The sequence below is a fragment of the Acomys minous genome (assembly GCF_964271855.1).
Source record: "Acomys minous genome assembly, chromosome: 12".
Classification (NCBI taxonomy): Eukaryota; Metazoa; Chordata; class Mammalia; order Rodentia; family Muridae; genus Acomys; species Acomys minous.
Window position 1 is genome coordinate 88,366,796 of NC_140493.1, and position 12,795 is coordinate 88,379,590.

The 12,795-nt window shown below is 48.7% G+C and overlaps 1 protein-coding gene and 1 long non-coding RNA gene across 3 annotated transcripts; both read right to left on the reverse strand.

The window, feature by feature from the left end:
- Nucleotides 1-761: 761 nt before the first annotated feature.
- On the reverse strand, nt 762-3,472 carry ATP5MC1 (ATP synthase membrane subunit c locus 1). 2 transcript variants are annotated; one of them, XM_084748016.1, is made up of 5 exons: nt 3,367-3,472; nt 2,722-2,768; nt 1,700-1,777; nt 1,233-1,411; nt 762-979 (listed from the first exon to the last, which is right to left on the reverse strand). In XM_084748016.1, exons 2-5 carry the CDS (start codon nt 2,758-2,760, stop codon nt 865-867), a joined length of 411 nt encoding a protein of 136 aa, XP_084604142.1. In that variant the 5' UTR covers nt 2,761-2,768; nt 3,367-3,472; the 3' UTR covers nt 762-864. The 2 variants fall into 2 exon arrangements, with proteins under 2 accessions (XP_084604142.1, XP_084604141.1); XM_084748015.1 differs by having other exon boundaries at nt 3,297-3,425.
- Nucleotides 3,473-10,612: 7,140 nt separating this feature from the next.
- On the reverse strand, nt 10,613-11,719 carry LOC311579426. Its single transcript, XR_014773147.1, has 2 exons — nt 11,088-11,719; nt 10,613-10,961 (listed from the first exon to the last, which is right to left on the reverse strand). It is a non-coding gene; the product is annotated as an uncharacterized lncRNA (long non-coding RNA).
- Nucleotides 11,720-12,795: the final 1,076 nt, after the last annotated feature.

A 12,795-nucleotide genomic window follows, 5' to 3' on the forward strand; every position in this document is an offset into this window, starting at 1 on the left:
TCATATACATAAAGTAAATAAACCAATCTTTAAAAACAAAAAATAATTCAAGCTGTTCTTCCAGAAGACCTGGGTTCAATTCCCAGCATCTACAGGGAAGCTCACAACTGTCTGTAACTCCAGTTCCAGGTGATCCATCCCTCACACAGACACATACAGGCAAACACCAATGCACATAAAATAAAAACAATAGATACATACACACACGTATGTGTATAATATATGTACATATATATAAAAGAACATTTCACAAGCCTGTGAGGCTGATGATGAAAATGACGCTCACAAGCCCTAGATACAACGAACTAGCTACAGGTGAGAAGCCCACCTCCACCTCCACCTTCCCTGGATCCCGTCAATAGGCTGCTGTGACAAGAACCTTTTCTCAGATGGGAGTGGCGGCACCTGCCTTTATTCCCAGCACTCAAGAGGTAGAGGCAGGTGGACCTCTGTAATTTCAAAGCTAGCCCAGTCTACCAGCAAGTTCTAGACCCGCCAGAGCCACACAGCAAGTCCCTGAGGACTCAACAAAATAAAAGACACCCCCCCCAACCCAACAACCAACAAAATGGTACTTGTCAATATGCTAAACTTGAAAGGGGCGAAGCGCCAACCATTGTTACCCAGGCTATCATAGTCCTCCTGGGGGCCAGTGGGACCCATCCATGCTCTGCCCACTTCCTTATCACCAAGTGTCACTTCTAACCATTTCACAAAAGCTTCACCCACCCGCAGGTAGAAAGACAGGCACAGGCATATGGTTTAGAGAAACGTTGTCGTTTAATGGTAAAGCTTAGCACACTCCAGCACCGGGACTGGCATGGAGTCAGAGCAGCAGGGACGGCTGGGTGACCCCATGGAGCCTCACATGGCGAAGAGGATGAGGAAGGCAACCATCAAACAGAAGAGCCCCATGGCCTCAGACAGGGCAAAGCCCAGGATGGCATAGGAGAAGAGCTGCTGCTTGAGAGACGGGTTCCTGCCAGGGACAGGAAAGGGTGAGGGTACAGGTGGGGGAGGGGAGCAGCTTACTATTCCAAAAGGGACCAGCCTACATCTACCCTGGGGACTTGGACAGGAAGGGCAAGTTCACATGTGGGATACTTCAACTCTGACTAGGTCACTAGAGAAATAGGAGGTAAAATAACATCAACTTGAAGGCTCCCATCTTGCTAAGGCTCTGCCCAGATGGGGTGGAACTTATTATACACTATAGGCAGCCCCAAACTTACCTGGCATAGCCAATAATCAAGCTGCCAAACACTGTTCCAATGCCAGCCCCTGATCCAGCCACACCAACTGTGGCGGCCCCAGCACCAATAAACTTGGCTGCTGTGTCAATGTCCCGGGAAATAACGCTGGTCTGGAATTCCCGTCTGGCCACCTGGAGAGGGGAGCTGCTGCAGGAAGGCTGGAAGAACAGGGAGTAGTAAGGAAGAGAGCACGGAGACAACCACTCTCACCCCACCCACCTGAGCTAAGAAGCCGCTGGCAAACAGCCTGACAAGGGCAGAGTACTCTGTGTGCAGGGAGAATGTCTGTCAGTCCTACGGTGTTTTCAGACAGGGCTACATCTGTCATTTTGAGACTTGGGAGTTACAAAGGCCTCACAGATCCTAATTCTTCTAAAAAGCAATTCAGCTAACTGGAGGGACCATTGCCTAGGGGTTCCTGGGGGGTGGGGGTCTTACTTCCTTACCTGTTTAGATGGGGCCTCTGGTCTACTCAGGAGGGAGGAAGACACGGGCCTGATTAGACCCCTGGTACAGGAGCGGATCTGCAAAACCAGAAAAGATATATCCCTCCAAATCAGGCACAAACAAACAAAAAGCCCAAAACCCAACCAAAGTGACAAGCACTGTCATAAACAGTCCAATAAATTTCAAGGTCAACTAATTTGTTCTTATTTCTCTCAGGTAGAGCTGCACCAGAGACACAGCTGTTCTGATCATCTGTAGCAGGCAGCAGTAGCAGCAATCACCATTTGAAATGATGTACCAGGCTGTAGAGCATTCCCAAGACTCTGGGGTCAATCCTCAGACCCAAACCAAGCCAGGTACAAAGTTCATTTCCAAGGGCACAGAACCTTCACCAGTTTCCCAGAAGAAAAACTCAAACATCCAATCAGTTACAGGAAGTGTACAGAGATAACAAAAGGCACCAAAGGGAGAAATTTACTGAAATAAACTCAGAGCTACTAATCCTTCATGTAGTGGGGCCAGAAAGCCGGTTTGGCTCTCAGAATAGCCATCTTAGGACAGCCCCCAGCGATGGGAAATTTCTTGACATATTATTTAGTACAATGACTCTCAAACCTGGCAGAACATTAGAATCACCAGGGAAATTCTGAAAAAAGAAACTGTTTGGGGGTTCCACCTCCATTCCCACGGTCTGATGCAATTGGTGTGAGGTGCAGTCTGGGCATCGTGAGTGGTAAGCTTTCCAGATGACCCGCACATGCAGCCAAGGTTGAGAAAAACTGTTTTCCGGGTGTCTGGCTACAGAGCTGTGATAAAAGGTCAGCTCTAGCCTCTCTGAGGACACTCAGAAAGCCGCGACAGATTGGTTTACAGCCCTGAATAAGCAAAGGTTACCTGCACCACATCCCCCCCAAAAGCCCATCAACACCACGGGGCGCCAGCTCCTCTTAGTCCATTCATTAAACAAGACCGCTCTTAAACCACACACGGCTCTATAGGGTACCCCCGAGCCACAGCTTACCAGAACTGGAGAAACCAGCAGTGCCTTGGTAGTCTGCATTTTTCAATCTGCAAGAAGGGGGGTGGGGGGGAAGGGAAGGAAATCTGTAATTCCTATGAAAGCCTGGTGGTCTGCTTATACTGTCGACCTTCTGTCGTCCCCCATCCACCCCGAATCGTTCTCCCCACCCCTCTCTTCCTATGCCCCAGCTAAGGAGGGCATTAGAGGTCAGAAGGACAGCGCCGCTTGCGGGGTCAACCCCTTTCTGCGCAGCGGTCTGCAGAAAGACAGCAACCGAGTTCGGAAGTAAAAAAGGAGGCGGCTCAGGCCCCAGGAGGGAAATGTTGCGAAAAGGAATGGTCTCCCGGGAAGGCTGGAGGCAGAAACTGGCAGACGCCGTGCAGGATCCTGCCCATGTTCCAATTGCTGTCCCCTACTCTCCCCAGTGGCCGTTTATCGCTCATTACCGTTGGTAATTAATATTAATTGATAAGGATTAAAGACTCCTGTCCTCATCCCCATCCTTGGAGGCAAAAGCTGCTCCATCCGTCCCACCCCACAGCCTTGCGGACCCCGGGCACCAGGCCCCAAGTCACCTGCACTCCCACACCCCTGCAGCCCCTGGTCGGCCCACAGCACTCTCCCTGCTCAAGGTGACTGACTCACCTCCCAGCTTTAGCCCTTGGTCTCAGCGCTCAGCTCCCCCACCCACGTGTCCGGGCTCCCTCCACTCCCATTGGCCGTTATCGCCACGCGTTCCAATTGGTTCGCGTCATCAACTCCTTCTTTCTCATTGGTTTTCTCCGGCTTCTTCCTCTCTCTCCACAGGAGCTTCGTGGCAATTCCCGCCTCCTTGCGGATAAAGGCGGGTTCTTTTTCTGAGGTCGGGGTTACGATTGGTCGAACTCCGAAATGCTGGACCATAGAGTCGACAAGACTCAGAGGTTCTACAACCTTCAACACAAAATGGCGACCAAAAGGTGCAAGCGGAAGAAAAAGGCGTGGGAGTGACGACAGGCCACGCCTTGCAGGCGGACACGTGACATGGGCTCGGTGCTCTCATTCGGCCGCTTGGACCTTGGAGCGCGTTGCATGTTGGGCCTTGTAGTCCGGTCCGAGGGTCCAAGGACCACCGAGATCCCGCGAGACGTTGCTTCCCGGCAGGGAGCGCCGCGACGCCTTTGCGGTATATTCCACCATAGTGATTTGTAAAAATCCCTACTTCCGTCCGAGAATTAAGGCCGGTTGGAAATGTTTCAAGTACTGAGCGTGCTCTTGTGGACCTGTCAATGGTCAGCAGACATGGACTGGTTTTTTTTTTTTTTTAACATAGTTGAAGCCAGGCTTGGTTGTTTCCACATCTGAAATCTTAGCACTTGGCAGGTGGACACAGGAAGGTCAGGAGTTCAAGGCCAGACTGAGCTTCATGAGTTTCGGTCAAAAAAACCGAGGTGGGGCTACACAGTTGTATTGAGAGTTGAAAGAACTCTAAAATGAGAACAGTAATTGCTACACAGGAAGCCTGCAGAGAAGTCGAGTGGTGTATGCTTGTAATCTCAGGCAACAGAATGCTTAGGCAGGAAGACCATGTGCGAGTTCCAGGTCAAATCTAGATTAAGTAGCAAAACTCTGCTTAAAAAAAAAAAAAAACCTAAACAACAAAACCACATGTATATACACACAAGCACAAAGTGTAGGGAAAATAGGACTGCAGTAACCCCACAACTGTTAGAAAACGTTCCTGGAAAGCAGTTTGGCAGTGTTGTTGTTGTTGTTTTTTTTTATTTGGAATGCTATGAGTGAGCCATTCTCTTTGACCCAGTAATTCTTGAGTAATTGAGAATCTTTAAATGCTCCATTCTCTTTGACCCAGTATTATCACTTCTAGGAACCTGCACTAAATAAATGATGTTATGCCAAGGTTCTGATGGAAAAGGATGTGCATTTACAGAGCTTTTGGTTTTGATTTTTTTTTTTTTTTTTTTTTTTTTTTTTTGGTTTTTCAAGACAGGGTTTCCTCTGTGTATCCCTGGCTGCCCTAGACTCACTTTGTAGACCAGGCTGGCCTCGAACTCACAGAGATCCACCTGCTTCTGCCTCTGCCTCCTGAGTGCTGGGATTACTGGCATGTGACACTGTGCCTGGCTTTAGATTACAAGTATTTATTTATCATGTGTCTTGAGGTAAACTTGCTGAATAAGCCGGGGGGAGCAACCAATCGGCAGAGGACTTCTGGTGCCCTCTCACCCTCCCACATGGGTCCTGGGGGATGGAACTTAGGTTGTAAGACTTGGTGACAAGTGCCTTTACCTGCTGAGCCATCTCACTAGGCCTGTTTTTACTTTTTAATTATGCATATGAGGGATGGGAGATGTGCAAGTGCTCTCAGAATCCAGAAGAGGGATTATTGAATCCCCCTAGAACTCCAGTTCCAAGCTGATGTGAGCAATTCTACATGGTTGCTGGGTACCAAACTCTGCTCCTTTAGTGCTCCTAACCCCTGTGCCATCTCTGGTACATGGCTGTAATCCCAGCATTTGGGAAGCAGAGGCAGGAGGGTCACTCACTTCAACAACAGTCAGGGTTACATAACAACGCCTTGCCTCTGAAGGAAAAAAAATTAATGAATGATGGAAATACTCTCACACTGGGCATGATGGTGTGTTCTTCCAGAGGATCTGGTCTTCACACTCAGCACCCGCATGGTGACACACAAATACCTCTAACTCCACTTTCCAGGAATCCAGTGCCCTCTTTGTCCTCAGAGGCACCAGGCACATATGTGCTACGCACGCAGGCAAACACCTGCATACCTTTAAGTTTTTGTTTAAATATATGTAGCTTTTTTGAGCATTTACTATCAGTGTGACATTTACTTTTCCTATTCAGTAAGTTCTGGACAAGACATGGTAGTATAAACCTTTAATCCCAGCAATCGGGAGGCTGAGAGATCTTTGTGAGCTTGAAGCCTGCCTGGTCTACATATCAAGCTCAGGGCAGCCAGGTTTACATAGAGTTACTTTGTCTTTAAAAAATCAAAACCAAGCCGGGTGGTGGTGGCACACGCCTTTAATCCCAGCACTCGGGAGGCAGAGGCAGGCGGATTGCTGTGAGTTCGAGGCCAGCCTGATCTACAAAGCGACTCCAGAACAGCCAAGGCTACACAGAGAGACCCTGTCTCGAAAAACCTAATATATATATATATATATGATTAAAAGATCAGAAGAGGGCCAGGTGTGGTGGCACACGCCTTTAATCCCAGCACTCGGGAGGCAGACGCGGGCGAATCGCTGTGAGTTCGAGGCCAGCCTGGTCTACAAAGCCAGTCCAGGACAGCCAAGGCTACACAGAGAAATCTTGTCTGGAAAAAAACAAAACAAAAAACAAAAGATCAGAAGAGGATCTTTTAAAATTATACTAATATTGTAATCCTAGCCGGGCATGGTGGCGCACGCCTTTAATCTCAGCACTTGGGAGGCAGAGGCAAGAGGATCGCTGTGAGTTCAAGGCCAGCCAGGTCTACAAAGTGAGTCCAGGACAGCCAAGGCTACACAGAGAGACCCTGTCTCGAAAAACTTTAAAAAAAAAATGTAATCCTAGAACTAGGAAACTGAGGTAGAAGATTGACATGAATTTTAGGCTAGCCCGAGCTGCAGAATGGTACCTTGTCTGAAACAAAACCAAAAAGGAGCAAAGTGAATCTGAAAAGTCAAAACTCTGGCTTCCTGTAATGACCTTCAAGATGGCTGCTCACAAGGGTCTGTAACTCCAGCACTTGGGTATCTGATGCCCTCTTCTTACTTAGCCGTGTACAGCTTTGTGTTCAGTCCCAGAATGGCACAGACAGTATGATGGCCAACACCCGTGATGCCACCATTGTGAAACAGAGGCCGGGCACCAGAAGTTACAGCTTCTTGAGTTCAAAGCTGAGCTATGTCGAAATGGATGTAAACGTGTTCTTGTTTTAATCCCAAGTGTGGGATGTGAAACAGACTTGTGTGAGGGTGTGCAGTGTTTCTCCACGGAAAACAGACTTGTGAGAGAACAGGTGATGTTTGTTCACTGGAAGAGGAACCGCCTCCTGCGGGGGCGTGGTCTTCTTTGCCAACTGATATACATTCTAGTGCAGACTCTGAGAGGATACACACACACACACACACACACACACACACACACACACACACACACGCCCAAAACAAGAGGTGAGGCTTCTTTTTGGTCTTGGCTGTTCATCACTCCACTTCAAGACGCTCCTAGAGAGAGCACTTGGAGGCTCTGGGTTCCAGCTGCTGTGGCAGTCACCTCCGCTGAATTGCTGGTGTGCTGTTTAACTGGTCCATTGGAATCCTGCTGACTACGTCAGTGGAGTCGCTCCAAGAAACTTGAGTCTAAGAAGGCCTGCTTCTTCTCTGTCCCTATTAACCTCTTTTCTCTCCTCTCTAGAGGACGTGGATTGGAGGGGAGGGGTAAGCATTAAAGAACCACAAATAAAGTCGGTGTGAAAAAGTTCAAAGCCTACAGAGCTACGTCAGTACCTGTCTCAAAAAAGAGCAAGTGGGGGCGGGAGGAAGGGATGGTGAGTGGAAAAGGCCGGTTTTAAACGTGCACACTAGTCTGGTGAAATTTTGTGCTGTCTTGTCCCAGCCCTGCCTCACCTTGTCCTGGGGGTGAGCCTTCCCTTTGTCCAGCTGAGTACAAGCACTCAGCAAGGTACTGAGTAGCTAGGTTATCAGTTCCAGAGCCATAGTTACCACGTTTCTGTGTACGAGGATCAGGCATCCTCTGGAGTGCTGGAATCCATCCACTGTAATGGATGTTTTGCTTTGTTTTAGATTTTGTTTGTTTATTTGTTAGTTGTTTGTTTTGTTCTTTGTTTTTCTTTTTTTTTTCTTTTTTTTTTTTTTTTTTTTTTTTTTGGTTTTTCAAGACAGGGTTTCTCTGTGTAGTCTTGGCTGTCCTAGACTCACTTTGTAGTCCAGGCTGGCCTCGAACTCACAGTGATCCGCCTGCCTCTGCCTCCCGAGTGCTGGGATTAAAGGCGTGCGCCACCATGCCCGGCTTGTTCTTTGTTTTTCAAGACAGAGTTTCTCTGTGTAGCCTTGACTATCTTGGCTGCCCTGGAGCTCACTTTGTAGACCAGACTGGCCTTGAACGTGTAGTGATCCACCTGTCTCTACCTCCCGAGTGCTGGGATTACAGGTATGCACCAACATGCCTGGCATAAACAGGTTTTTGGTTTTTGTTATTGTTGTTGTTGAGACAGGGTCTCTCTGTGTAGCCTTGGCTGTCCTGGACTCACTTTGTGGACCAGGCTGGCCTCGAACTCACAGCGATCCACCTGCCTCTGCATTGGTGTTTTGTTTGTATGTATGTCTGTGAGACCATGTTGGATCCTCTGGAACTGGAGTTACAGACAGTTGTGAACTGCTATGCTGGGAATTGAACTCGGGACCTCTGGAAGAGCAGACAGTGCTCTTAACCACTGAGCCATCTCGCCAGCCCTCTGGACATGACCTTATAAGGAGAGAGGAAGTTTAAACTGTAACCTCACCACCAGGTGACTTGACCATCTCAAGGGTAGCCGAGGTGGAGGTTGTTAGGCTGTGTGTACAAAGACGTGCAGGCCCAGGGAAGGGAGGAAAAGGTCCTATTCCTTCTCGCCTCATGTTGTCAGGGTTTGGACAGGCCTCCACCTCACTCTTGCTCCAGGTCAGCACAGCTTCCTGGCCCTACATTAACTGTTAAGCCATTTCTCCAGCCCTGAGAATTGCACCTTTACTTATTTATTTGGTATTTTCAAGATAGAGTTTCTAAAAAAAAAAAAAAAAGAGTTTCTCTGTGTAGCCTTGGCTGGCCTGGACTTGTTTTGTTTGTTCTGTTTTTGGGTTTTTTGTTTTGTTTCATTTTTTGTTTTTAAGACAGGGGTTTTTTTTTTGTGTAGCCCTGGCTGTCCTGTAGACCAGGCTGGCTTCAAAAACAACCTATTCTTAAATACTATTATTAAGGAAATTGTTAGGGTCGAAAAATCAAAGTTCTCCCCTCCCATTGTCCGTTGACATTTCCTTCCACTGAGTACCCGGCCCCAGCGGCCAGTTACTCTTCACAACAGTGGCTCTCAACCTTCCTAACTCTTCGACCCCTTAATACCATTCCTCGTGTGGTGGTGTGATCTCCAATCATATTTTATTGCTACTCATAACTGTAATTTTGCTACTGGCATGAATCATAATGTACATATCTGATATGCAGGATATCTGATATGTGACCCCTATAAAAGGTTGGTTGACTCCCAAAGGGGTCGTGACCCACAGGTTGAGAATCGCTGCTTTACAACTCAGCCGTGTTCTTTAGGTCTTGCTTAAAAGCTAGCCTGGTATCCCTATCTAATAAGGCAAGCACTCAATCCTTATTATCCTTAATCTTACTTTACTTTTATTTATTTATTTATTATAGAAGGTAAGTTTATTTTGGCTGGGGAACGTAGTTCAGTTGGTAGGATGCTTGCCTCATATGCATGAAGCTCTGGGTTTCAGCCCTCAATCTCAGGTGGCTGTGTGCGGGTGACACGCACCTGGAATTCAGTGGAGTGGAGGATCAGAAAGTTCAGGGCCATCCTGGGCTACTTAGTGATTTTGAGGCCAACTTGGGCTAGAGACCTTATCTCAAAAAGAGAAAGAGGAGCTGGAAGATGGCTCAATGGTTAAGAGGATTGGCTGCTCTTTCAGAGGACCCAGCACCCACTCAGTGGCTCGCTACATCTGCAATTCCAATTGCAGGGTCTCTGCTGCCCTCTTCTGGCCTCTGAGGGCACCAGGCACATGTGTGGTGTACAGACAGACAGATGTACCAACTGAAACACTCATATATATGTATATATGTATACATACTACACATATATGTGTACATACAGGCACACACACACATATTGTTGAGGGTTGGTCTGGTCTTCTACGTATTCAGATGCTAAATGCTGACTGTGGGGCTCTGCTGGAGAGGGCGAAGGCTGGTGCTTTCAGATAGCCTTTGAGCTTGGTATACATGGACAGCGTTCCCTTTCTCAGTGGGGTCCCCTCTCTGAAGCCCAGATCTTATAAGGAGCATCATGTAGCCCTTTGGGAAGATCACAGGCCAAACCCTATCCTGCTAGAACCTGTTCAGCGAGCAAGCAGGGGTTCCTGGAAATCCCCCACCCTATGCTAAGGAGATCTTAGCCTGCGGCAACTGACTTTTAATAATACCCTCCTCCCCCCACCCCCCTGCTACTGCACATAAATGAGGCGCCGCCCCACTACATGTAGATGAAGTGTCCTGGCACCCCTACCCCAGCGAATCAGACACAGTCGCCCTCAAACCCTCCCCACCACCCAAGGTTTAGAAAGCCCCGATTCACAAAAATAAAGGTTGGCTGGCTCACGCCATTCCTCTAACCCAACCGTCTGAGACTCCATATATTCTGGGGGAAGAATTGCCACTAAATGCCCAGGGCTTTACTGTTGGTTAGGCAATAATGGCAGAGCTGCCTCGGCAGCCACTACAGCCCCCTCCATCATGGCAAACTTGGTGCTGACCGCTGGCAGTGCCAGGCCTGCATCTCATCGGACCTGCCTTCTGGCCAGTTACAAACATCCATCTGTCTGCATCCTCTGCCCTGCACAGCAGAGCAGCTTAACCGAGGAGCTATAACACTTTTAGTATCATCACGGGCTTGTGGCCCTCAAGTTTCCACTGCTATCTGATACCAGCAATCTCATTTCTAAAAGAGACTAGCAACTGGGCATGGTGGCGCAGGCCTTTAATCCCAGCACTCGGGAAGCAGAGGCAGGCAGATCGCTGTGAGTTCGAGGCCAGCCTGGTCTACAAAGTGAGTCCAGGACAGCCAAGGCTACAACAGAGAAACCCTGTCTCGAAAAACAAAACAAAACAGAAAGAGCTAGCTAACTGTAACACTCAGTGGAAAACTCTTTCCACCCCTCAGCCTAGCACATGGGCCTTGCCCTGAGCGCTCTAAGCTGCCTCTGAGCAAGAAAAACAGACCTCGGACCTCGAGGTTCTTCTGTTATTGTCCTGAAGCAAGCTGTACCAGACCTGGCCCAGGCCACTGCTGACCAAGATCTTGTTGCAGTCCAGATGCACACATCCTCTGACTGGTTAAACTAAAGAAAGGCTGGGTCAGGCATGGTGGCACATGTGGTAGAGCACACCTTTAATCCCTAGAACTTGGGAGGCAGAGACAGGCGGATCGCTGTGAGTTCGAGGCCAGCCTGGTCTACAAAGCATTATTTATTTATTTATTTTTGGTTTTTCAAGACAGGATTTCTCTGTGTAGCCCTGGCTATCCTGGCCTGGAACTCTATAGACCAGGCTGGCCTAAAACTCAAGAGATCCACCTGTCTCTGCTTCCTCAATTCTGGCATCAAAGGCATATGCCAACCACCTTAAGAGGATTTATGCATAATTTTTAGGTGTGTGGGTGTTTGTCTGCATAAATGTTTGTGTATCACATTCATGCCTGGCTCTGAGGAGGCCGTGAGAGACCATCGGAATCCCCTGGCACTTGGGTGACAGCCGTTAGAGCTGCTATGATGTAGGTGCTGGGGGCTGAATGGGGTCTTCCAGAAGAACAGCCAGTGCCCTCAGCCACTGTTAGTGTGGCCTCCTGTAGCTGTTAGCGTGGCCTCCTGAGGCTGTTAGTGTGGCCTCCTGAGGCTGTTAGTGTGGTCTCCTGTAGCAAGCAAGCAAGCACGATCACTACGGTGTTGCCTTTTTGTCCTCTAGTGTGTGCTTATGTTTTAAGCTGCTCAAGTGTAGGATTGTTGCCTGTTGTACACACCAGGCTTAAAATAGCTCCTGGCACACAGAGGTGCTCGCTCAGCAGATACCTCTTGAATGAACAAATCAATGCACTCGCTCCAAGAATTAAGATCCTGCAGCTCGATAATCAGCATTCTGACTTCATCCTTTGGTGTAGGAGAAGTTCCTTTAGGTGGGTTTCCTCATGCTTGGCCTGCCCTCCCTCCCTCCCTCCCTCCCTCCCTCCCTCCCTCCCTCCCTCCCCTGCTAGGTATGTCTTGGCTGTGAACTGGGTATGTTCTACTCTCCTCACAGGCCCCTGCAAGCCTGCCATTCATAGAGCTGCTCCTCTCACTCAGAATAGCCCCCCCCCTCCTCTCCCCCCATCCTTCTTCTAAGACAGGGTTTCTCTGTGTAGCCTTGGCTGTCCCAGATGCTCTTTGTAGACCAGGCTGGCCTTGAACTCACAGAGATCCGCCTGCCTCTGCCTCCCGAGTGCTGGGATTAAAGGCGTGCGCCACCACTGCCCTGCCCTGTTTTTGGTTTTTTAAGACAAGGTTTCTCTGTATAGAAACTCCTTTCTACTCTTCTTGCAAGTCTGCCATTCTGTTGACCTGAGAATACCTACCTATCTATCTATCTATCTATCTATCTATCTATCTATCTATCGGTGTTTTTTGGAGACAAGGCCTGGACTCACTTTGTAGATCAGGCTGGTCTTGAACTCACAGAGGTCCACTTGCCTCTGCCTCCTGGGATGCCTGGAAATGTCAGACACCCTTTTGAGACCCAGTTTTGATCGCTACTACCACTGTGGGGCCTACTTCTGTGACCTGAGACACCCGGTTTTCCCTGATGCTTCCAGCGGGCTGGTGCACAAATGCATTGCCGCAGTCATTGCAATGAGCTGTACCAACGACGTGCCTAGTGTATTTAACCTCATCTGTTAACAATGAAGGTGAGTGAGGAATGAAGGAGGCGCTCAGCTCCCCACCTGCACCTTCCTGGAGCAACCTCTAGAGGGCAGTCTCACACCGCATTACCGGGTCTCTACCCCGGGCCCCTCTGAACATACGAATTGGTGGGTGGGTGGGAGGGTGAATGGACAGGTAACTGGAGGGGGTACAGTCGACTTGGTCTTTGGGTTCGGCAAATTCTGAGAGAGGCGGCTAGCTTTAGCAATGGAGGTACTTATTGACCTGTTTCTTAGCCTCAAAGTCTTAGGTCTGGGAGCCATGATTGAAACTTGGAAAAAAAAATATTGGCTTCTAAATGAAAAAAAGAAAGCCATACTATGGAATTAAA